The sequence below is a fragment of the Carcharodon carcharias genome, chromosome 7 (assembly GCF_017639515.1).
Source record: "Carcharodon carcharias isolate sCarCar2 chromosome 7, sCarCar2.pri, whole genome shotgun sequence".
Classification (NCBI taxonomy): Eukaryota; Metazoa; Chordata; class Chondrichthyes; order Lamniformes; family Lamnidae; genus Carcharodon; species Carcharodon carcharias.
In genome coordinates, this window is record NC_054473.1 from 165,963,676 (window position 1) to 165,989,556 (window position 25,881).

General features: G+C 42.2%; 1 protein-coding gene across 1 annotated transcript in view; it reads left to right on the forward strand.

Annotated features, from left to right (window-relative positions):
- Positions 1-25,881, forward strand: part of pkd1l2a (polycystic kidney disease 1 like 2a) — a 160,319-nt gene that overhangs the window by 52,676 nt on the left and 81,762 nt on the right. Inside the window, exons 12-20 of the mRNA XM_041191701.1 lie at positions 7,260-7,467; positions 9,200-9,320; positions 10,569-10,713; positions 15,131-15,331; positions 17,424-17,569; positions 21,742-21,933; positions 22,515-22,640; positions 23,397-23,573; positions 23,695-23,822. Of these exons, the coding sequence (XP_041047635.1) occupies positions 7,260-7,467; positions 9,200-9,320; positions 10,569-10,713; positions 15,131-15,331; positions 17,424-17,569; positions 21,742-21,933; positions 22,515-22,640; positions 23,397-23,573; positions 23,695-23,822 (1,444 nt within the window). The remainder of the gene's footprint in view (positions 1-7,259; positions 7,468-9,199; positions 9,321-10,568; positions 10,714-15,130; positions 15,332-17,423; positions 17,570-21,741; positions 21,934-22,514; positions 22,641-23,396; positions 23,574-23,694; positions 23,823-25,881) is intronic.

The following is a 25,881-nucleotide window of genomic DNA, read 5'->3' on the forward strand; positions in this document are numbered from 1 at the left end:
ATTTCTCTGGAGATTCAAATTACTGCAGTCAATTGGGAAATTCTCTGTGGATGTTCACTCTCCATGATGTTACACTTATCTATATTAGTTGGTCTGTCCACCTTCCTAACTGTTCTCTTCCCATATAGTATGTGCCCATAAATATTTGTGCCAGTTTGGAGTCATCCATGGAGGTGAACTCACCTTCTGAGTCATCGACGAAAATGTTGAAAAATTCTGATCCTTGGGACTACTTATCACAACTTCCACCCAGAGAATTTCCCACCTGTTCCAATCACGATTCAATCCGTTTCATCTTGCTGCCAACAATACCCAAGGATATAAAACTAGTTTCTATGAGTTATCAAGAATTTATTAAAATCTTAGTATATCACAGCTACATTCTTAACTTCATCTACATCTTTTGTTACTCATTAAAACGTTCTATTAAATTGCACTGGCATAATTATCCTTTTGTAAGTTTATGCTGATTCTTACCAATTGTTTTATATCTTCCTATCTACCTATTTCACAACCTCGTCTTTGATAATTGATTCTAGGATTTGTCCTGTTAGTGACCTGAAACTGAGTGCTTGTAGATACCAATATCACCTTCAGATTACTTTTTAAATAATGGTACCAGCTTTGCTGAATTCCAGTTCTTCACAATTATGTCATTTTATGAGTGACAATAGTGATGGAGGGAAAATAATGAAGAAGAGAATAGGAAAGAAATCAATATGAGTTATTAAGAGATGAGGATCAAATTGAATGGATTTCAGAAACTGGGGTGAAGATTTTAAGTGGTTTTTGGGGGTTTTAGAACCCCTAATTGTTATGGGAGCAGACTGGCAAAAAGTTCAGTCAGGAGAGTGCTTTATAATGAGATAAAGTTAGAACAAGTTTGTTAAATTTTCAGGAAAACTATAGCAATAAACTCAGGCAGTGATTTACAGACCAGGATTTTCCGTGCCCACTGGCGTCGGGCATGTTCAGTGGCATGAGTGGACAATATGGTGCGGTCATATTATGGATTTACGACAGCGTGAATCCAGTTCGCGATTGTCCACTCAGCCCACCAATAGCAGGCTGCATTCTCCGCCATCGGGCATCGGGAACCCCATTGCAATACACCAGCATATCATTATTACAACTGCCCACTGGAATCATCCCCCACTGCTGGATCGTCCGCCCACATCAGCGGGAAAATAAGTTGACATGTTTCACAACAGCACACATGTAACTTGCACCTGGCGGGCAGCAATTCACTCAGGACTTCAAGGTTTGTTTGCCTACCTTGCTTCGGTCAGCACTCGCAGTCATCAGCGCCAGGCTTCACAGGCAGCACAACATCACTTTTAGCGGGGCTCATGGCAGGTCTCTACCTACCAGATCAGCCATACATGAGTGGCTTTTCAATGGCTTCAGGGCTGGGGCTTGCTTGGCAAAGGGGGAGAAGTGGCCTCAGGCAAGGGAAGAGGCTGCAGGACGAGATCTGTAGTGGGGAAGGAGGGTAACCCAGGGTGTGTGTGCGAGCACATGTTGATCTGTGCAAGTGGCCTCAAGATGGCGAGGGCTGAGGAGACAGTCTCCAGAGGAGATGAGGCCAGATGGATATTTGAGGGTACGTGTGTGAGAATGGGTTTAGATGTCCCTTGAGCCGGCAGTGAGTGAGATGCTAGTGAATGTGTGTGTGAGTTTAGTGTGATGAGATGGTTGCCATACCCTGGCGGCATGGATGAGATCATTCATCCTCTATCTGCATTGGATGGCAGCATTGGCACTGACCACCACTGCCACTGTCTCACGACCTGTTTGGTCACCCCACTGTCCATCGTGCAGCCAGAGTGGGTGTAGAGTACATCACAGCGGGCCTCCATGGCATCCAAAAGGCATTCAAGTGATGCATCACTAATCCCGGGGGCTGCAGTCTTTTTGCCTTTCATGGATATCTCTCCTGCTGTAGTCATGGGCTGGAAGTGCTGAGATGTGCGCATGCGGCTAGACTTTAAACATGGCGCCTGGCTTGATAAAGCAGCGTGGTGGGCGAATGAGAGCCTACCCACCATCCTGGCTTTCCTGGGAATGCATAACTAATGAGGTGGGTTTTGGGACGATATGGCGTGAAAACCCACCATTGCGGCCAGTGGGTAAAATGTCGTTTTACTGCCCGCTACCGCACTTTCTTTAAATCTGGGACGATTCCACCCACAGTCTAATGCAGGCTATATACTTCCCATATTATGAATAGACATCGAGCGCACAGTGAATTCTCTTCTTGCAGCTTTTGATCTTTGGGTTCTCCTCTTTTTTTCTCTCTTTCCTTATCTCTTGTCTTGATCTCTTGTCTCTGGATGTCTGCACTATGCGAATCTGATCGGAAGTCCCTCTTTTATTGTGGACCTTATCCAATTAATCCCTCCCTTATCTCAATCATTTTCAGCCTCATGGCAATCATGCTTTCCTTGAACAAATCAGGAATAGGTTTTGCAGCTGCTGCTAACCTTACATATTGACGTAATACCCTTTGTATTTACCACCATATTTCAAGGTTTTTACATCCTGTGCTTTCTTATCTTATAGAGAGGGACACATCTACATTCCATTCTTACACAAGCAGTTTCTCGTAGATAGCTTTCACAGTCCCAGCTTTTTGCTACACTAAGCAGAAAAACTTGCCATAAACTCCCAGAATCCATCAACCTTGGCATCTTTTCTCAACGGTGCCCTGCTCCTAAGTTTTCCCACTTTTCTAAGCTACCAAGTTGTTCCTAATAAAGTTAGATGTTAGTTCCTAATAATAAATTGGATTTTAATAATTCGTTTTCTGGCTAGGAACCTCTTGATCGTACAGCCAACTGGCACTGTTCAGTTAGCTAAACTCCCAACAGGAGGCACAGTTCATTTGAGGGCTAAGCTTCGTTAAAAGGAAAAAAAGGGAATATTTCATTTTTATACCATCTCTCATGACCTCTGGGCATCCCATAGCACTTCACAGCCAATCAAGTACTTTTAAAGTAAAGTGTTACAATCTCCATAGAGACTGTTAATGTTTAAAAAAGAAATTTGAGCACCTAGTTATTAACTAAAAGAACCATGCCACAGGATTTCACGCTTTTAACCAAAAACAAACTTTACTGTGTTGCCGAAGGTCACCGGTAACGGTTATTGGCTTAGTACACAGAGGAGAAGAGTCAATTCTCTCTTACCTCTAAATTCTCTTTATTCATGTCGTTAGATCATCTACATGTAGCTTATATGTCTGGTTAAATATAGACATGCAGTTTACAGCAGGTTATACAGTTTTATACCCGAAACTAGGATCTAAATGCACAACCACTAGGTTTCTCTGACACTCCCTGAGTGGTCACAGAATATAAAAGCTAATACCCAAAAAGGAGAGCTGACACTGGCCTGGCATTCCTTTCTCTCTCTCTCTTGCATCTCTACATTGCTGACGTAGGTTCTTCTGCTTCTGTGATGGTTGGTCTCCAGAGTCTCGCTGCTCCACACCCGAAATCCTCTCAGTCTTATTCCGAAATCTTATCTCTCCAAGCTGTGCTGTCTCGCTCCCGTTGGTTTAGGCCTGCTGGCCTGATCTGTAGCATATTCTCAATGGCTCTGTTCCAAGGCTAGGCAGCATCACTTCATTCCTCCTTTTCTAAATAAGGACTCATCATATTTCCTTTGTCTTCAAGACACTCAGCTACTTCAAAACTGGTTCTAGCCAGTTCAGACCAGTGATTGAGCTCAGGTTTCAAGAGTTGCTCAGGCCAGTAACTGAGCTCAGATTACTTCAGGTCAAAAGTTGCTTTTGCCTGTGTCAGCAGTTCACCTGCAACCCCTGGCCAACAACTGTATATATAAAAAAATAAACAAAGCAATACGACTAACAACACGATGGTTTGTCAAAACTTGAAGTATAAATCCAGCTCCCCTTTAACTCCCTAATTCCACCCAAGAATTCCCTTATAACGTCTTGAGGGTTCATTCACTTCACCTTTGGAGACCTAACCAAGTATGCCACAGCTCCACAAAATTCATTTTGGCTTTTCTGCGGTGTTCCAGCCATTCTCTGAAGTACAAGATTTCATGGAGTATCTTTCTATTAGCTTTTGGCTAAACAACCCTACAACTTTTCTTCAAAGATTCCAAGACTGTGGACTTCTCAGCTCAAGCTTGGGCCTGACTGCATTCGTGCTCAGTGGTTAAAAAGCAGGAACACCCCTGGCTCCTAATGGTCTCTATGCTCTTTGTCTTGGCTTTCACTATGAGGTTACTGGAGGTTTCTTCCTCACGTTCAAAGCTAGACAAATCTTCCAATCTCTTTTCCCAAACTCTGTCTCCAAACTGAGCGCAAGCTCCCACCCACATTCCATGTGGTGAACAATAAAGTTAGTATTTTCTCTACTTAAGGTACAGACCTGATTCACATTATCTCTTTTGCTCCCTCAACTCTCAGTGAGCTGCAAAGTACACAAGACCAAAGCTGGAACTGTCTCTATCTGTGATATTCCTGGGTTTATAGGAAAGCCTGTAATTTGATCCCAAAATGGCTTCCCCATCCCCTTCTCCATGGCAACAGGAAACACCTTACCCCAGTCTCCAACTAGACATGTTAATTAGCTATCTCTGACCACACCAGCCTTCCATCTTAGGGAAAAAGGGGCAGTTTTCAGCACAACCATTTAAATCTTGATACCGGTAACATCTTTATGGATTTCAGAGACTTAGGTGAGAATTTTCTCCCCATCGGGCGGGCTGATTGGGAGTGGGTGTGGAGCCGATTGCCACCCACGATTGGCTGCGCACCACCATTTTGCATGGGTGGCCAATTAAGGCCCACCTAGTGTGAGCGCGCCCAAAAGCGCTCAACACTAGCTGTGCGGGCGGGGGCAGGAGGGAGAGTTGGGGCCTGCACTCTTTCGCACATGTGCGCGTGAAAGAGCACAGAAATCTCCCTGAGGCATGGAGCTGCCTTGGGGAGATTAATTTCATAATGTGAATTTTAAATAAAGAAGCTAAAAAATCATTTACACATGTCCCCTCATGTGATGCTGTCACATGAGCTGGGACGTGTTTTTGAAATGTTCAAAAGATATTTATTAATGTAATAAACCGTACATGAAACCTCATCCCTCCTGTAGATGAGGTTTCATGAAAAATGCAAAGGACACTTGGGCTCTTCACCTGCCCGCCAACCTTAAGGTTGGACAGGCAGCCCTGTCAATATCTTTAATTGGTTCATTAATGGCCTTAACAGGCCTTTGACAGTCGGCAGGCGCGCAGCCGACTCCGGTGCGTGCCCGCCAAACTGAAGATCAGAATGATGCACCAGGACACCACGCCCGATGTCACCGCGCATCATTTTACACCTCAGCGTGTGGGGCCCACCCCCACACACCAAACAGAAATTTCCCCCCTTGAAGTCTTTTGATTGTGATTGTGAACGTGGCAACAGTTGTGAATATCCTCAAATGGAAATATCCATTGTCTCTCTTTTAATAACACAATTTGAGTCTTCCGTTTGATCCTTACTAATTAACACCCAGCTCTTACATTCAGCTAGACTCCAGTACAAATCACATGATTTCTCTCATGTAACCCAAGCCCCAAACTATAACCCTCCTACAAATCAAAAGATATAGTCCTAAAACATAATAATCATATAAACTTTACCATTGTAACAATAGCCACTCTTCCAATGTAAGGAAATGTGGCAGTCAATTTGGACAAAGCAAGCTCCCACAAACAGCAATGTGATAATGATCATATAATCGGTTTCAGTGATGTTGATCGAGGGATAAATATTTGCCAGGGCACCAGGCATAATTCCCCTGCTCTTCTTTGAAATAGTGTCATGCCATCTTTTATGTCCAGTTGAGAGGACAGGTCCTATCCAAAAGACAGCACCTCCAGAAGTGTGCAGTGGTCCTTCAGTACTACAGGAATGGCAACCCGGATTTTTGGGCTCAGTCCCTCAAATAGAGCTTGAATGCACAATCTTCTGGCTCAGAAGCAAGAGTCCAACTGGGCCTTAACTGACACCATAGATTGGGTGGAAAATAAATGCTCCTGGCCAGGCAACTGGTAAATGGGTTTGGAAGAAGGTCGATCCATAGAATGGGTTGGGGTAAGGGAGCTGAGTTGTGTTCTTGAGTTTTGACAGTATAGAAGGGGTGCAGGATGTTTTGGTGGAGTCCAGAGGAGCATTCTTCCTCCCCCAGCCCAACAAAAAATACTTAAAATTTACCTGCTGGCTTCGTCTTTAGCTGCCACCAGCTGAGTCTGCGCAGACTGGGCACAATGTCTGCTCTGCCCAGTACTGTTCTAAATTGGAAATTGTGGTGCTATGTACATCTGCAGACCCCAATTTGCATATTGAGAAGGCCCTCCCTGTCCGAGTCAGGCAGGCTCTTCAGCTATGTACGAAGAGTCTTATGGACTCACAATGTTAACTCTGTCAGACCTGCGGAGTTTTTCCAGCATTTTCTGTTTTTATTTTGGATTTCCAGCATCCGCAGTATTTTGCTTTTATTTTAGGCTCCAGCTACCCGGTGGAATGCCCTACTCAAGTTTTCTTTGGATGGATCTGGAACTGGAATGGAGCAGTAAGGTTATTTACATCATTATAAAGGCACCATCACTCTGTTTCCACCCAGCAGTGCCAGTAAATATCTATCCTCCAGCTGTAAGTAAGAACGGAAATAATTATGCAGTGGGCAGAAGGATCCCCAGTTCCCCTCCCTCTCCTCACTCTCACCCTCTCCCTCTCCCTCTCTACAATCTTCTCTTTCCTCCTTCTTTGGTTAAATGATCTTGCTTCCCCCTAAACTTTCTTGACCTGCAAAGTACCTTTGGCCTTCACCTCTCATGTGCAACAGCATGATGGAGGATCAACTAATTTTAGCTAAAGCACCAAGGATCTTGGGGACCAACGCAAAACACCCCAGGCTGTAATTATTTACAATAGGGTGCATTAACAGTACAGCTGAAGTGTTAATGAGAAGTGATTTTCGTTTTGTACTGATGTTAAACTTGTATCATGTATATCAGGCATTAAGGCTAGAACTGACACTGATGAGCTGTCAGCATAACCTTTGTGATGTAAAATGGTGGTGGTTATAGTGACTGTCTCCGGCCAACCTCAGATCGTAGTGTATTTTTTTTAAGATTAGCCCTAATACCTTTTCAGTTGCTAATACAACTTGCGGCTGACTCACACATTAAAAGCAGAAGGTATTTCATTACTTTCTACATATTTTCTCTTGTCTTTGAAGGTGTATGCTGGCCATTGTGGGACATCTGTGTGCAGAACAACAAAATTGATACAGTTCATCAGGATCTGACTATCCATCCTTCCTGCCTACCTCCACCTAATTCTTTCATCTCAATCAGACTAACTGTAAGTAAACCTGGCACAATGAACAGTACAGCAGAGAAATGTCTGATCTTCACCAAGAGGAGCAAAAAGGGCATGAATATCAGGTATGGGAATAACATTTGGATTGAAGATTACTCTGTGCAGGATGGCTAGTTAGTGAGCTAGGTCATTTTTATATGCTGCTCAGCCCAAATGATAGCAGATTTCCATGCAGTCTGGAGTTCATTTTCAATAATACAGTCACATGCTTAGTATTGTAGACTTTGTGTAAATATATATCTGGCTTAATCGTAATTCTAGGCGTAGATTCCAAATGTATTGTCATTGAGTGGTTCTGAACCTAGGGATAATATTACCTGGCACATTTTTGTGTTTGTTATCTTTTAACAATTTCCATGCTTGCCATGACAGAAATCCCAGCCTCCTAGTAGATAGTCACCATTTAGGATGTGCGTCCTGAATCATACTTAAACTAGAGGCTCACAGTTCTAGTCTACATCTTGTTATCCTCACCAGGACCTGTAGTACCTGTTTACTTTAGAACTAAATTCTTAAAGTATTAATGAATATCATTTTAGACATGGTACTTTATGGTTATAGTTTATAGTTTCCCGTTGAAATCATCAAAAGGTTTTCTGGCCATAAAGCATTTTGTCTATAATTTACCCTGGAAAGATGGTGATAGTAATGAGCACAAGCATGAGCAACAAAGCTAAGATAATTTAAATAGAATGGGTTTAGTGACATAAATCCAGAGATTGTAATATTTTAGCATCCACTATTGGCTGAATTTTTGAATAAAGTAATTTTGTTCTCTGACATTTTAAGTATTTATCATCCCAGTAGATGGTGGTGGAGTGCATGCTATACTAAGGATGAGACAATAGTCAGATTTGGATTTGGACTTTGCCCACTCAAAGTCAAATGACATAAATTTGAAATCCACTCAAATTTGTTGGAGGGCAAAGGTAACTCCAGGAAATAGCCACACCCACTGTCAACCAATTCTGACACAGACTTCTCCAAGAAACTTGGAGTCCACTACCACTGGATAACTAATGTAACAATTCTCACTCTATCCAGGAAATTCTGAAACACCTCCATTCTCCCATACCTTTCCAGACTCCAGAGCAACTCAGACCTCAGGGGGAAATATAAAAGGATATCATATATTTTAAAATGGACTTGTTCCTGCTTACAGTCTCATTATTCATCACTGGCATTCACCCCAATTTTTTTGGTGTCTAAAATGGCATAGGAGCCACATTGATGGGACAAACTGCTTAAACATTTCTTTATAGATGTACATTAGATTGTTTTTGAAAGGGAGGCGTTAGCTAATTGGACTAGAATGGGTTTTTATCTGAATATTACCTCACTGCAGACCAATTCATATTCAAAACAGTATGTGTTCAGTATTCATTGCAGACAATGAAGCGATTGGGTAATAATGTTTGGTCGAGGAACCAAGATTGGTAAGTCTGGTTAAGTGACTTGGTTGAAGAAAAGTCCTTTGGGGATTCCAGAGGACGGAACAAGGTATGTAGCAGAGCCTGAGCAATGAGATCCCGGCTGCTGACTTATTAACGATGGGACCCTAAGTAGGAAATATGTGTCATCTATGTATAACTTCTTATTTATTAGGAAGCTACATTTGACATCCCCAAAATATAATGTGACAGCTTATGTTTATAAAGCACCTTCCACATAATGAAATGTCCCAAGGTGCTTATGCTCCTGTGAAAAATAAATATTTTGTTGGAATAACTTTGGTTGTCTAAACATAGCAATCATTAAGTTGAAATTGAAACTGAATTATCTTGTGCAATATTTTAGATGTGAGAACAACTGCGATTCAGTTGATCCCTTAGAAAATGTTACATTGACTGTCGATTGTCAAGATTGCAAGAATCCAGTCAAGTATAAATGGTATAGATTGAATCCTTCAAAACAACAGGTAAAGGGAAAAAAGCAGACTACTTAATTTATTAAAATATTATGTTACAACCAATTCTGGAGAGGTGAATAAATTCCTCTTCCCCACTCCTGAGGTTGGCAAAAGCAGAGTTTGATTTTTTTTTAAAAGTTGTGATTTTTCAATTCATTATGTACTTGATGTAAAGCTATAAGAAAAAATAAGCCAGATTTCTTGTGTTAACAAGGAGTTAGTTTTATTGTTAAAAACTCACTCAGGTAAAAGTATAAGACTTAATAAAAGTTAAAAACACTTCCTGGTCCCCACAACAAACACATGCACCTACTAGCATGCAAAAACAGAACAAGTTACAGGGCAGAGGAGGTGGAACTGATAAGAGTTAAAGTCAGTAAAAAAAAAATATACATCCTGAGGTTCCTTTGATGGTCTTGAAGTTCCAGGTGTTGTGGCCGATGTAAGCTGGCTGTTTTTCTAGAGGCAGTCTCTTTTAAACTGTAATCTGTCTTTTCCAAGTGGATGCCATGGCACTTGAAGTTCCTTTCAATGGAAGTTCTCTATCACTGTGATGTATTCCAAAATGTAACAGAGATAGGGTCTGAACTTGAGAATAGCAGGGAGAGAGAGATGATGTTACATTCTGCAATGCTTTTTCTGGGTGTTACTGCTTTCTACAAACTATTCTGTTGTAACAAACAGACAAGCTTATAATCATAGCTTTTCACAAGTGGGGTTCCGATTGTGTGACAGCTGCTATTGGCACACAGTGGGGGGCAATCCATATTACTGAAGGAGGAGCTTTGATCTCCCATTGACAAAGCTATCAAGATGTCATCAAAGCAGATTGGGGGTCCTTAGCATCTGCCTTGCATACTGAGGTTTATTGGCCCCTTTTTGTTCCTGGGACTTTCTGGGATCATGGAGTCTGGTGGCCTTTTGTTGTCATTTTTTGCAGACAGTTCAGACAATGTGAAGTTCATCAGGGAACTACCTAGACATATCCTCTGGTAAGCCACATTCAGAAGCTTCTAGAAACTTGGCCAATTTGTAGCTGACTACAGCCATTTTAAAATGCAATGTCTTTGCAGTTCTCGCTGTTTCTTTGTTTTTATAACAATCTAAGGCATTACACCAGCTTAGGAAACTAATGATTAATATTCCACATGATACATCATCATGACAATTAGCACAAATAGAATATTTTAAATATCACAATTAATATTACTTTACTTCTGACAATCTAGTAACATACAGATATATTTTCTATTTTAGATTAATCTGCCTTCTGCTTGTAATATCAAACAGCAAAACATTGCTCAGGAATCATTGACATTAATGAAGGAAAACACAAGTGTGTTGGTCTTGGGAAATGAGGAACTGGTTAAATTTGCTCCAGTTTTCAAAGTGAGGGCAGTAGGTAAGTCAGGTCAATCTCCTTAACAACCGGTATTGCTTTTGAACAATATTCAAATGAATAATTATTTGATTCATAGCAAACAGTTCAAAATTGAATCAGCCAAAAGACCTTCAAGATGGCTTCTGGGCAGTCAGCTCTCGAGGGAACTCTTCGTTCTGCACCTCTATTTTTGGCCATCCACTGCCCTTGCTCCTGCTGCCTCCTCTCTTCCACCATTAGTTCCCCTGACTCAAATAGTGGGTGCATTTTAGTCCAAACTACAAGTTAACATAGACCATGCCTGCTCTATCTGAGCCTTGAATCTTCTTTCAAATTTGGTTTCCAAATTCCTGGGACTTCTCTGGAAATCAAGACTACAATTCTGCACTGGACTATACTGTAAGTCTCAGAGCTATTGAGCAGCAGCTGCTCTGTTGCTCTGTTGGTTAGATTTTTAAGTAACTTTGATCAGCTTACAGCCTTTCCTCCAACTCTCCTCACAACCCTTCTAGATATCTGGACTCCTCAAACTCTAATCTCTTGATTTTAATCGCTGCACCATTGGTGGCCAAACTTCCAGCTGCCTAGGCCCTAAGCTCTGGAATTCCCTACCTAAACTCTCCACCTGTCTATTTTCCTTGTAAGATGCTTCTCAAAACTTTGACCAAGTTCTTGGTCAGATGCCCTAATATTGCCTTATGTCAAAATTTGATTAAATCTTTATATAGTGTTCATTTGAAGTGCTTGGGATGTTTTATTATAGTGTTTACTATAGAGTTATTATTATATAGCGTTAAAGGGGACTACATAAATTAAGAGGTAATGTTATTTTCAGTCAGTTGTTTTGAAGACTCAACTTAAAAAAACATTTGTCCAAATCTGTTCTAACTGGCTTAGAACTGATGTTAATCCTACCTGAGTGGTCAAGTAGGAATAGCAATAAATTCTCTGGCCTAATTCACAACTCCAAAGTCTGGATTTGTGGACACAAGGATAGAGAGCTATGCTATTATACCAGGTTAAAGAGCTGCCATGAGCAAAGATAGTAATGGTCAGCCATGACCTGAAATTTAGCTTTGTTGGGGTGGGGGGTGTGGTGGAGGAGATGGGGGGCTACAGTACAGGTATATGGGAATGGCACTGTGGAATGGCACAGAAGGCAACCTTCCTTTCACACGCCCATAGTGCTGTTGTGGCTTCAGCAGCCATAAAACAGAAGTAAGAGGCAGGCTTGCTCATTCAGTCAGACTCATGGCTTTTCTCATTCATGGAATGTGGACATCGCTGGCTAGGCCAGCATTTATTGCCCATCCCTAATTGCCCTTGTTCAGAGGGCACTTAAGACACATTGACTCTTATAGGCCAGACCAGGTAAGAGTGGCAGATTTTCTTCCCTAAAGCACCAGATGGGTTTTTACAACAATCGACAATGGTTTCGTGGTCATCATCAGACTCTCAATTGAATTCAAATTTCACCATCTGCCGTGGTGGGATTCAAATCCGGATCCCCAGAGCATTACCCTGAGTCTCTGGAATACTAGTCCAGTGACAATACCACTGTGCCACAACCTCCCTTTTACCTAGGTTTTCCTTTTGCTTAATTTGCTCTGTCACTTTTTGATGCCCTGTTCCAATAACTTTGACAAAGGTTGCTGATGGGTTGAGTTCTCTCCAAAAATCTTGCTGAATATTTGTCTCCTTGTGGGTAGCTCTCCTTTAATCGTCCTTTAAATTTCACCAAAATGCAATCTTTTCCTCATCACTAGTGTCTTCTTTAAACATTAATAATAATTACCCGAGGTAGAAAATGTATGTTTCTTAAACCTCCTTTTAGCTAACCACTTAGTAGCACAGACCCTAAGAGCAGCAAAAAAGTCTTGATGGCAGCCCTGACAATTGTTCTTGATTTTATGAAGCATTGCACTGTTGTGGTGTATCACCAATGATTGTATCTGCCCAACAGCACAGAGAAAATCCTGGATTTGTTCCAGTGTAAAATATGAATCACGCGCACTGACACCATGCAATGGTTGGCCTCGTATGACTGGTCAAAGGATGGCTATGTTGGTTAGGCGCCCAGTCAAAAACAAGTGTGCCTGAGTTTGGTCGATTGGCTGATCTTTCTGGGTTTGATTCCTAATTGTCTGGTCACAGATTGAGAGATATCGGGCAGAATTATACGCTACCAAAGAGGGAGGGCTCCCCGCATCTGGAAATGTATTACCATGCATGATGACGTTGGGCGGTGTTCTCAACATCATGATGCCAGTTTTCTGTAATATGGCAGGTGGGCGGGCTTAAAAGTCAGAACCCCACCCGTGTTATGTAAATGTAAATTCATAGTGTATTTAAGGTTGTTAATGACCCAATTGACTGCCATAATACGTTGCCAATGCTATAATACGCCTTCAGAGTCAGAATCACGCCATGTATGGATCCCATTTTTTTAAGGGGCAGCTTGTTCGGGTGGGTTTAAAAGCTACAGCTGAGCCTTGAGTCTCAGCTCAGCAGTTAGCAGATCTGTTACTGCTGGGAGTGCTTCTTTGAATGAGTAGATTTAAAATCATATAAGTTACAGACCTTTGTTCAGTTGCTGAGTGCAATATTTTCTTCCTGGCCACCTCTCAGGGTCATATAGTATCTGAGAGAGAGATGGGCACTGCAGTTTCGATTCTCCTGAAAAGATGTGTAAGAGTGCATTCATTAGATTATTTCAGATTATTTTATGGCATGCTGCCTGCTCATTATTAGCTGAGTCCGTGCCAGCCTAGATGCTGTGCTTATCCATCACATGCTCATTCAGCCAACCATCCACCCTACAAATGGACCAAAGCTTTAAATGCAGAATGCCGTCATCAAAGATGTCCTTGCTGAATCATGAGTTCCAGGAAAATTGACTTTCCTCCTGCATTCATGTAGCACACTGGCACAAGACTGCACATACTGAGGCCTTACTCACCCTCATTAGGTAGTTGAGCCTTTTCTGGCATTGGGACCATTTCCTTCTGACCAGACCAATACTGCTGACTTCCTCAGCCACCTCCTCCCACACTGCACATGGCTGGCTCGGCTTCCTCCTCCTACAAAGGATAGGCATCAGCTGTCATGTCGGTCGGACACTACACAAAGGAGCGCTCTAAGTGAATCCTCGTTGAATCTAGGATCTGGTTTGGCCCTTCTCTCCCGCCTCTCCCCTCACTCCAAAGGCACAGACATCCCTGGAAGGAAACGTGCAACAGTTAGACAACTCCTCCGTGCATATAAGTGGTTAACTTATTCAGGTTAAAAAAGAATGCCACCTCTGATGAGTGCCAAGGTTTGGAGACAGCAAAACTCAAAATAAAATGGACTCACCTGAGAAGCCTGCAAACTGCTGAATGACAAATTATCATGCTGTGTTTGAAGCGACTGTGCATATGCAGGGTCCCCTGACACTGTCCCATGCCAAGAGCCCTTCAATCTATTGGCTGTGACCTCGTTCCGGGGGAACAGCCAACACCTTTGGAGGCTGGACATCCCACCCTCTAACACTAATTGGGCAGGGTAATGGACTCAAACCCACCCTGGAAAATAACAAACCCCAATTAACGTTTTATTGGGTGCATTCCGCCCGGAATCCGCCCTCAGCACCCCAGTGTATTATTCAGTCCATTGGTGGTTGAGAGATATTGTTTGAAGGTGACAGACATGGGCTTTCATTTTATGCTCTAGGCTGAGGGAGTGTGAAATTGAAGGGTCAGGATTCCCTCCTGATTCCCACCTGCCCTGACCATGCAGCAATTTTACGCTGGGGTGGGCAAGGCTTTGGACAGGAAGCCTGCCCTTGCCCCAATTAAGACCCTTAAGTAGCCAATTAATGGCAACTCAAAGGCTGTTTCCCACCCAGCCTCAATTTTTAGGCTGGTGGAAGGAATGAACCTCCATGGGGGAAGCCCAAAATACATCAAAGTTACATCCAGGGGGGGAAGTGGGGGGATGGAGCAGCTCTTCCATCAGAAGCCCTTTCTGAAGTCAGGTGCCCCCCCATAAGGGCTGGTGGCCTCCAGGCCTCCCCACCCCGAGACCCCAATCGTCCCCCAAGTCCTTCCCTACCTTTCCCACCCTGGGAATCCCTTCAACTTACCTGGGCCTCCCGTTCCCAGACATTGTCTCCGACATCTTCTTGGACTTCCTCTTCAGTCCACTGCAATGCTGTCACATTCGGGGGGCTCATTAGAGCGTAAATTGGCTGCGGGGCAGTTGGAGTTGGCAGGAATGTGTTCCCCGCCAACTCTTCAGATGGCGAGAAACAAGACCCACTATCCCAAAAATTCAGGCCATGCAGAAAATGTATTTGTGAAGGTCAAGGCTTACAAAGTCTTTTTTTCTGATATTGTTAGAACCTACAGAAGGAGTGAGATAAAATTGTATATTTGTAAACTTGTGTGTTTTGTTTTAGGGATAAGTGACAATGGTGATTATAAATACAAAGATTACATTGTTAGCCTGATGCCTCCTCTACCAGTGCCATCCTGCAATGTTTTTCCCAGAGAAGGATCAACAGCCTCAACAAAATTCAGCATCAAATGCACCATCACCTGCAGCTCTAACTCATCCTGCAGTTCTTCAGGCCTTACATACTGTTTCTTTGTAAAACCAGGTAATGCCTGTTTGGCTCAAGAGTGTTGATGGATTTAAGACATGAGTTTGGGTTTTTAGATTTATTTGGACTTTGGTCCATGTGAAGTGAAGATTGAAGTTCAAAGTCCAATATGCGTGATGGTTACAAAAGTGTCTCCTGAGAAAAAACTTCCAACACACATTATTAACTCTTTTCCACCACACCAAGTATTGTAGGAATGGTAAATGTTCAATGATAAATCTCTATCCAGTTTGAGAGGGAGAATGTCATCATTCACTGCAGTGGTAGCTGATTTTTCTCCTTTGTTTATGTGACCATGGAAGAACATGAGGCATTGAGTAAGTTGAGGAGAATCTCTGTTTAGAAAGAAACAATTGCAGCTTAACGTTAAAAGAAAAATAAAAAGGCAAACTCTGGAATAAACGCTGAAAACACAGAGCATGCACATTGACATCAGTAAAGAGAAAAGAAGGATTCACGTTTTGGGTATAGACAAAGGGTCTATATCTGAAATATTGATCCATTATTCCCTTTACAGATACTGATGAAGCTCCTTTGTATTTTCAGCAATTTCTGTTTCTATTTACAGTTACGCAAGTCACATGAGGAGCCCATTAATATTCTCATGCCCATTTTCCAGGATCAATGAGACAAAATGGGAGAAATTTATAGTAATGATAATGTATTAAATGCGCTGCTGATATCATTGCCTAAACATCATAGATTACCAACCTTCATTTTTATACTATTGACAATTTGGTTGACTTAATTTCTTTCTTAAATATTCCATTGGAATATCAATCATACATTAGAGAGTTGGATGTATGGCTGACAATGAAAACAGTCATCCTTTGATGAAGAGGATCCCAGATGCTGTTTTACACATTATTTTTGGAGTTCCTTTTCTTGAAGACATTGGTCCCCGCACAGAAAGAGAGCACAGGTTGAGGGGGTTGAGAATGGGGAATTTAGAAGTAAAGATTTCCCGTCATTCCTGCTGAGTTTAGCAGCAGGCCCTGTTTTAACTTTTTCAAGTAGGTTTCCCACTCACCAGGCTGGTTGGCTGTCAGATTGCAAAGCTGCCAGATAACGGATCAGAAATAAGTCCAGCATTCATTCTTTGCTGGTGAGGGAAATCAAATGCTGGGGAAGCAGGGAAAGTCAGGCATTGCAAGAGGGTATGGGGAGTCAGGCAACGTAGGGATGGGAGTCTGCCAATCGTGGAGATCCTATCACTGTGGACGAACATGGAAGTATGTTGGGCTGTAAGGCAGCACTCCTGCAGTGCTGTCGAGGCACTTACCTGATAGATCTGGACATTCTCAATTCCCTTCAGCTACAGAGTTTCCAGAGACCTGGAAAACCTAGTCTGCAGTTATTCAAAATAAAACTTTGCTTGAAAATGGAGGCAAGGAGCCTCCCTAAAATATTTTAGTGACCAACTTACTTTCCTGTGAGCTGTTGGTCACCTCACCCTGACCACTCCTGACCCAGCTCTGTTAGTTCTGAAAGTGGGTGGGTTGGAGGTGAGCTGGGGTTGAGTTGCCCTTATTTTTATTTTTATCCCACCCTCAAGGGGGTTAAAATCCCTCCCATAAAATCAGAAAAATAAAATGATTCTTTGAGCATAGCAATTAAGTAGACAACAACTATCAAACATGGATGCTGAATTGTGGAATCTTTGCTGGGGCGTTAGCATATTTAAATTTCCTTTATATCAATGGCATTGAGAGAAAATTATTTTAAAATGTTTATCAAATTAGCAAGAATAGTGGCCTAACAATAACTTAAAAACTTACATGTGGAACTTCTCAACAATGTGGATATTAATGGTAGTGTCAGAATTTAACAAGTATGTTTTAAATGGGGGTTTATTTCATTTTGTCGGTAATCTAGACAGGAATTAACTTAATTGTAGATTCATAAAATCTTAAATGAGGACGCCAATTGGCCCATCATACGTGTGCCTCCTGTTCTTTCTAAATAGCCCTGCTTTTTTCACCCCTTCAAGTATTTATCCAATTCCCTTTTGAAATTTACTCTTGAATCTACATCCTCTATCCATGCAGGCAGAGAATTCTAGGTCATGAGGTGTTTGATGTCTTTTCAGATATTCCTTTACACTGTGGATCAGAGCCGATGTTGCCACCTACTTACCTACCACTGGGAGACTCAAAGAATGATAACCAGTTGAATATCACAGTCACTGTCAGAAACAGTGTGGGCTCCTTTACCAGTATTCTTGTTACGGTGATGGTACGTTGTTTGCTTTGCCTTCTTATCTTGGAATAATGAATTCCTGAAAGGACCTAAGTAGGACCTAAACAGAGCAGAAGATGCTGATGAAATAAAAGGGAAAAAAGTAATTGCTGGAAGTCAGAGATAAGATAGAAGCTTCTATAAGTACACACCAGAAGTGCAGATGCTGGAAATATGAAATGAAAACAGAAAATACTGGAAACACTCCCAATTCTCATAAAAGGCCATGGGTGTATAACGTTAAGGCTGCTTCTCTCTCCACAGATGCTGCCTGTCCAGTTTCCAGCATTTTCCGGTTTGATGGGATGGGATTTGATGGGCTGATTTCAATTTATCCCATTTACTTCAATTGTTGCTCATTATCAGAAAAGATCCATTTTCTCACTGCATGAGGTTGCAGTCCCATCTTGAATTTTGATATGAACTCACCATTCATCTTTTTATTTTCAGTAGTTCTATTGCATATGAGTGACAAACCAGTTTGAAATGGGTGAGTAAGTTAATCTTCAGGGTTCGTTAGTATTTATCCCAGTGTTAAGAGAGTCTAGTGAGGAGATTTGTGTGGCATTGACAATCATTGTTATTATTACCATTATTTTAGTCGTGGTCCTGAGCAGGGAAGCGATTGCGGCTTTCCCAACAGGTCAACTTAGTGAGTAGAGGTTCTGGGACTGAAGATGCCCAAAGGGTTTAGTAGTTTTTAACCTTCCTCTGGATCTCACAAGGAAGGTTTATACCAGATGTCACTTCCTGCTGGTGTCGGGTGGGAAACTGACTGCAGGGCTTACAGACAAGGCCTGGGACTTAACATTTCCCAGGGCTCATTCTGCCAAGGTTTTGCCACCTATACACTCACCCATTCAGTTATCGCCCTGAGTTAAAACTGTGGCTTTTGATGCTGGAAGGATGTCTTAAAATGGGCTGAATGACCAACCTCATCTAGGAGCACCTTGTTTACTTGGGATATCACTGGCAATTCTGGCATTAATCACTTACAGTGCTTCAAAACATTTGGAATATTCTATTAAATGCAAGTTTCTCAACAGCCTGCATCAGTAATTATTATGACAGTGAATTGAGGAGGAAAGAATAATGGCCCAGAATTTGCAGTCCAAGTAGTGGTGAATGCTGAGAGGTTTGCAGCTATTTAGGGCTGTAACAGAACCACAACTTCTGGGGAACAGACTCACAGTCGAATCTGGAAGTTATGGTGAGCCTGCCTGGTCCTGCTGGCTCAGCATGTAATCTTGGGCTGTTTGCCCAGTACTTAGCTCAAGATTTACACTGATTTATTTAGGGCTGCTCTTAGCAGGCATAGGACCTGGGCAGGAGTGCAGCCTTTCAGCAGGAGATTCAACACATTCCCACATCACTGGAAGCCCCAGCACCACCGCCCCCCACCCTCCCTGCACCATCCTGCACTCCTAACACCTCCCCCCTCACTTGTACTCTTGGCTCTTTCATCGCACGGATGTCGGAGAAGAGCCGGGGATGACGGGCAGGGTGGGGAGGGCCAGGGAGTGCCAAGGTGAATTACTAGGGGTTTGGTGAACAGAGCCAGGGATGCTGGGGGGAGCTAAAATTAAAAATAGATTAAAGAAAATATTTTAAAATGATTAAAAACACTTAACCCTGACCTGCCGGGGAGCTGAAGGTAGACTCCAAGAGTCTACAGCTCATGTCTTCAGCTCATGATGTCAAAGGGAGCATGGTTTCATTGGCATTGCACCTTGTCCATTGACCTCCCCACTCGCCGACAGGTCCTCACTGAAGCCAGGTGAACAAGTTCCAGCTGCAGCCAATGAGAAAGCTAGGAAACTAATTTAAAATATGATCAGTGGTACTTACTTCTGCTTCACCACTGACTACAAGATTGGGCCGAGATGAAATGGATATTATTGGGACTATAGGTTTACGAGAATTAAGTATAAAATGTAATGATATACTGGAAAATGTATTAATGAGTATTAAGAATAGTATGTTTTGTTATTGCAAACTATTGATATGCTCTTCATAGAGACTTATAACTTTTAAAAAGAAATTCAAACTTCTAGTTGATAGCTGAAAGAATAACATGACAGGATTTCATGGTTTAAAATGTTTACGGTAACAAATGAGGAAAAACACCATGGCGAAACACTATTTTTCATTTTGAAAGGCAGCTACTGAGAGGAACATTCCTCTTTTATACTTAGTACCCGTTGCACTTCCCACAGAATTACAGTGCTTTTAGCTACCAGTCCGCAGTTGCTGCCAACTTCCAATGAGTTCCTGTATCCCTTCTTCGCTGAATAGTAACATTGAGCGGCTTTTTACAGGGACAGCATTTTCCCCTGTTGCGGTGGGGTGGGGGGTGAGTTTGGGAGCGGGTGTGGGCGGGCAGGCTTCTGATTGGCGCCCCCAGTCGGGGGCATGCTGCCATTTTAGGTGGGCGGGCTAAATAAGGCCTGCACAGCGTGACGTCCGCCAGGAAGTGCTATGCGCTCCCTTTGCGGGTGGGAGGGATTCCCTCAGTCGGGAGTGCACTCTTTCACGCACGCTTGCAAAAAAGCGCACAGATCTCCCTGAGGCAAAGTGTTGCCTCAAGGAGATCAGCTCCAATTCAAAAGTTGAAATAAATGTAATAAAAAATTTCCCTGCCATGTCCTCTCATGTGACACTGTCACGTGAGTTGGGACATGTCCATAACTTTTATTTAAGCATTTGATAAAAATTTAAATACCCTCATGAAACTTCATCACGTCCGTGGATGCGGTTTCACGCTATTTCCGGGGCCCACCTGGGCTCCCGGCCTGCCCACCGACCTTAAGGTTGGATAGGCAAGTCCATCAATCAGGTTAATTAGATTTTTTAATGGCCATAATAGGTCATTGACAGTTTGGCGGGCACGCAGCCAAATTGGCTGCATGCCCGCTGAATTGAAAATCTTAATGACGCGGGATGACATCAGGATGCATGCCCGACGTATCCCCGCATCACTTTACGTGTCGGCGAGTGGGCCCCGAGAAGATGCTGGCCCAGGTTCTTACTTCAGTTTTTGGAGAGTTCCTTCAATCCACCACCAGGGTAAGGCCTGTTCCAGTGATTCTTCTTCCCTCTGGCCATGCCAGAACAAACATTCCAGAATCCCTAGATGGCTGCAGGATGCATCTCTTTGACTAGAGACCATCTTCCTCCCATATCTGGTTGCGGGAGCTCGCAAAGCCAAGCAACCTTTTCTCTCTGCTGATCGCACAGGACCTCTGCTGTCTGTCTGTGATATTCATTGATTTATAGGGAAGCCTGTAACCTGATCTCAAAAATAGCTTCTTTGATCCTCTTCACCATGGCGACATGAAACACATTAACCTTGAATTAGAAATGATAAATAGCTATTCTTGACCCCAACTCCCTTTCATATTAAAACTAATCGGACAACTGTTTACAATCCTATACCTACAACACCTTTCTGGGACTTTAGGATACTCAGAGTCTACTCAATGCCAACTCAGAGACTGTTACCATTGTTTCCAAGCATAAAAAAGTTTGCACTTTCTTCTCCGTCTCAGTTCTCTAAGCCTTCTTTTGATCTCTAACAATCAAACCACCCAGGCTTACTGTCAGGCAGACTGTGGAAAAGGTCACATTACTCCCTTAACTTACCCTAAATGTAAAGCTCCAAGCATTATTCCAAAATATAATAATCTTGTAAACCTCATAATTGTTACAATATAGATTAATGAAGATTAAACATAGTAAATGTAATGTGGATGGGGAAAGACTATTATTGGAGATTAAGCATAGCATGTGGTATGCGATATCTGAAGAAACATGGGCTATATCATTAATACAGGCATTGCAACATTGCATGGGTCAGAAAAGTGCCCTCAGCAGTTGTGGTGTCACCAAATGAAGCCTTTTTTTAAAAATTGAATTCAAATTCTCAAACTGCCATGGTGGGATTTGAACTCCAATTCAAAATGGTTAACTCCTTCACACTAATTGCGCATTCCTATCTGGTGATTGTTTTTGTGTGCTGACAACAGGTTAGGGTCACAGAAGAATCATGAATTTAAAAAGGGATAAACTATATCAAAGGTAATCTTGTTACATTTAATTTTGCACCCCCCACCACCACCACCCCCACCCCACCCCAACACCCCCCATCCCCCGGCCCATTCCAATTACAGGTTCATGAGTTCTCAAACAGTGGTAATGACAAGGATCTAGCAACACTCTTATTAGAAAATTTAGAGGATATATCAGGTGCAACAACCAACAATTCCTTACTAATCCAACTATTTGAGTCTGTCTCTTCTGTACTGAATCAAGAGGCCAGGGCAGGAGCTATGGGCAAACTGGCCCCAGAAGACAAAAAACAGGTAACAGATCTTATTTTTTAAATGAGTAAAGTATTAATAATCATGGCCTTTATTTCTGGAAAGGGACTCAAATTAATGATATTGTACCCCAATATTCCCCAGCTACCAATTTAATAATTAGACAAATAACTTTTAAACACCAGAAGCTCTGTTGTTTATTTTGATCACCTGACATCAATATAATATGAAAGTTAGGTTTGAATTTATTGATAGATCCATGACACTTTAATATGTGTGTAATTTCTGATATTTAGGTCACTTAACTAACTTGTGGCTATCAATTTCCTCAATTTTTCCTGGGGCTTTATGCTGCATAGGAATCACAGTTGCTCTCATTCACCATTTATGTCAAAATCTCAGTTGCTTTCTAAAAGGGTCTGAACTCTAGAGTTCAACTAGAATCCATGTCACTTAAACTAACTCAGTTCAAGCAATCTAATTTAAGTGAGCATAGACGCTGGCTCAAGTTTGAATAATTCCCCAGCTAACAGAATTATATGTTCATTGTACAAAGAAGAACTCACTGAAGTATAATGAAAATGTGTCTGTTTCTGTTTCCTGCTACCAAAAACATCCCCAAGTTGAGGGAAACAATGCTTTCAAACTTGTCTGTTGTGGATGTCTCATCACTGCACAAGGCTGTTGAAGTTTCAGAAGTTTTAAAACAGCTAACCCACAGGCCTGACGAACTCACCTCTACATCACAGGTACCTCCAGTAATTTCTTCCCCAGAGAGCAGTGGAGACAGGGCCATTGAATATTTTTAAGGCAGAGGTAGTTAGATTCTTGACTAATAAAGGAGTCAAAGGTTATTGGGGTAGGTGGAATGTGCAGTTGAAGCCACAATCAGATCAGCCATGAGCTTATTAAATGGTAGAGCAGGTTCGAGGGGCTGAGTAGCTTACTCATGCTCCAAATTTTTATGTTCATATGTTAATTGTTATTCTACCTCTTCCCACTTTCCCCCCAATGATCCTTGCTGTTCTTGTTCTGTTGCCTTCTGTCAGGAATTTTCTGTGCTGAACAATTTAGTAGCAAGAAAGTTCGTTCATTCATGTGTGCTCTGCTTGAAGGCAGGTTATTGGCTCACTCTGCTGATACTTCATCCTGAGCAGTTTTTTCCCATGGTGGTTTGCCACTCTCTTCCACTCTCAGGGGAGGGGTGAAGGGGCAGATTACAGAGCCTACCTCAGCCTGAACAGCAATCAATACCATATTGCTGGCACTGTTCTGAACCCCACACTAGCCAACTAAACTAACCAACTGCATAGCAAGAAGGTAGAGACAGAAAAATCTATCTGGAGGTATTCATCCCCAGAGTGACATAAATTTTCAATTATTAACACTTTTTCCTGATTGAAAACATAATTGAAGAGGGGAAATGTATCTAAATGATTGGTTCACTGCATTATGCCAAGGCAGAATATTGAACTATCTGCATTTCTTTCCAATCTCCTGTTAAGTTGGAAGCTAGTTCAACCCTTCTGAATATGGGTAAATCATTGCTGACTCTCAGTGCTGTGGATGATGAAGACCCTGAGAAACGAACCATTGCAGCCAATATCCTCTTTAATGTGGTTAACAATGTTCTGGAAGCTTCAGTGGAAAATGATGCACAGGACAATTTGACTACAGACACGGTAATAATCAGACAATTTACAGTGGAATGAGCTCAGATATTTCATAATTAAATCATAGCACTATTAAAAGTTGAAGGAATTGTGCTGTACAACTTTTTAAAGGTACATTTTTACCTTTCAGCAAAGAGTGATCTCAGAGAAATTATTGGACACAATAGACCATTTGCAGTCTGTGGTGCTAAATGAAGCAATAGCAGATGAAGAACCTGTTCTGATGACAATGCCCTCAGTGAGCATGTATCTACAGAGGTAATCAGAAAGCTTTTATGATTAATAAGTCTAAGAAGTTAACAAAATAATGCAATGATGTGCACCATATTATCAGATGGACTGATGATATCCAATGTTACATTAGATAAAAACAAAAAAACTGCGGATGCTGGAAATCCAAAACAAAAACAAAAACAGAATTACCTGGAAAAACTCAGCAGGCTCAGCTCGAAACGTCAACTCTTTTCTTCTCCGCCGATGCTGCCAGACCTGCTGAGTTTTTCCAGGTAATTCTGTTTTTGTTTTTGTTTCCAATGTTACATTAACTGTCAGATATTTGTGGAAAGGGTGTTAATGGTGGGGAACCGAACTCTTCCAGTGTCAGGTTTTCCCAAGTTGTTATATGGCCAGATGTAGAATAAATTAACCTCAACTCTGCCCCCATTATGATTCATGAATTTTGCCATCTAGTGCCCATTTTTCAGGTGCTAACTAACAAACTACGGCCAGGAAGTGTATGCATATTTATGGCTGGAAGTGCACCACCCACCACATTGAAAAAGGTGGTTGTGTTGGTGACAGAAGTGCATGCTTGCAACAGTTAAAAGGGGAAATAAGTTATTTAAGTTAGAGTCCTGTGCTTCTTGCAGATCCCATGATAAATTTTGAATGACTCCAGTGCTTCATTCACTGCAAGCTGAATTGGCACAGCACAAGAAGGCACTAACTGGCAAGAAGGTCCCCTCATATTTAACTGAATGTGGGGTACTCCACCCGATCTCAAAAGATAATTGGTCAGTTCCCACCCCCACCCTCCCCAATCCTGTCTACTGCTACCCCCCATCCCACCCCCCTGAACATCCCCTCACCCCCATCCATCGGCTACTGCTACCCTCCCCCACTGGTATACCATAGGTGCCATCTACTGGAAGCACAACAGCGACTCACCAAGGCTTCTTAACCAGTTCTTCCCAAACCCGTGATCTCCACCACCTTGAAGGACAAGAGGGAAAGTATTTGGGAACACAAGGCTCTTTAGACAGCACCTCCCAAACCCACAACCACTACCATCTAGAAGCACAAGGGCAGCAGAAACATGGGAATACCAGCACTTGGAAGCCCCCCTCCAAGTCACTCACCATCCTGACTTGGAAATATATCACCATTCCTTCACTGTCACTGGGTCAAAATCCTGGAACTCCCTCCCTAACAGCACTGTGTGTGTACCTACACCACATGGACTGCGCTGGTTCAAGAAGGCAGCTCACCTTCTCAAGGGCAATTACGGGGTGGGCAATAAATTCTGGCCTAGCCAGCAATGCATACATCCCATAAACAAATACAAAAGAAAAACATCATTGCCCCAAGGTACCCTTCCAATCACATACCACCCTGGCTTGGATGCACTGCAGCCACAGAATGCCATTAATGAAGTGGGGAAATATAAAGCCTAATTTTGGTGTTAAATTTTGTTTGCAAATGCTCCTGTGAAGCATCTTGAACATTTTACTATGAGCAAGGCATTTTATAAATACAAATTGTTGTTCAGAAGGTAATAAATTTGCATTAAATATGAGATACAGCAGCTTTAGCTCATGTTCATACCAATACAGTGATCATTAATAGATAATGTGAGTAAATAAACAGTTGCTGTAGCGATAAGCACTACTTATCTGTCAAACAAAGTTCTGGTAGGCAAAGTTCAAAGTCAAGGTTTAGTTTATTATTTATATCAGGATGACCAATCAATCAGAGCTAAAAATAAACACTGATGAATAGAAACCTAATTAGCCACATAATTAACCTAATTATGACTTTAACACTTCTCACAGTGGGTGTTGGGTTGGAGTTTGTGGGCTTGAATCTCCATTTACAAAAACACATGGATACATTTCTCACAGCGATTTCCTCTATTTAACTACTAATGCATGGATCAAATAATAAGTGCCACCTGTCCTGGATGGAGGCGCAGTCTCAAAGCTTATATATTTCTGCAATAAATACTGGCCACAACTGCTAGATTGGAGGGGGAGACCCTCCATTGGGTGGCCCGCATAGGTCAGAGCTATTCCAACAGTTGGATTCTTCCAGGAGGTGG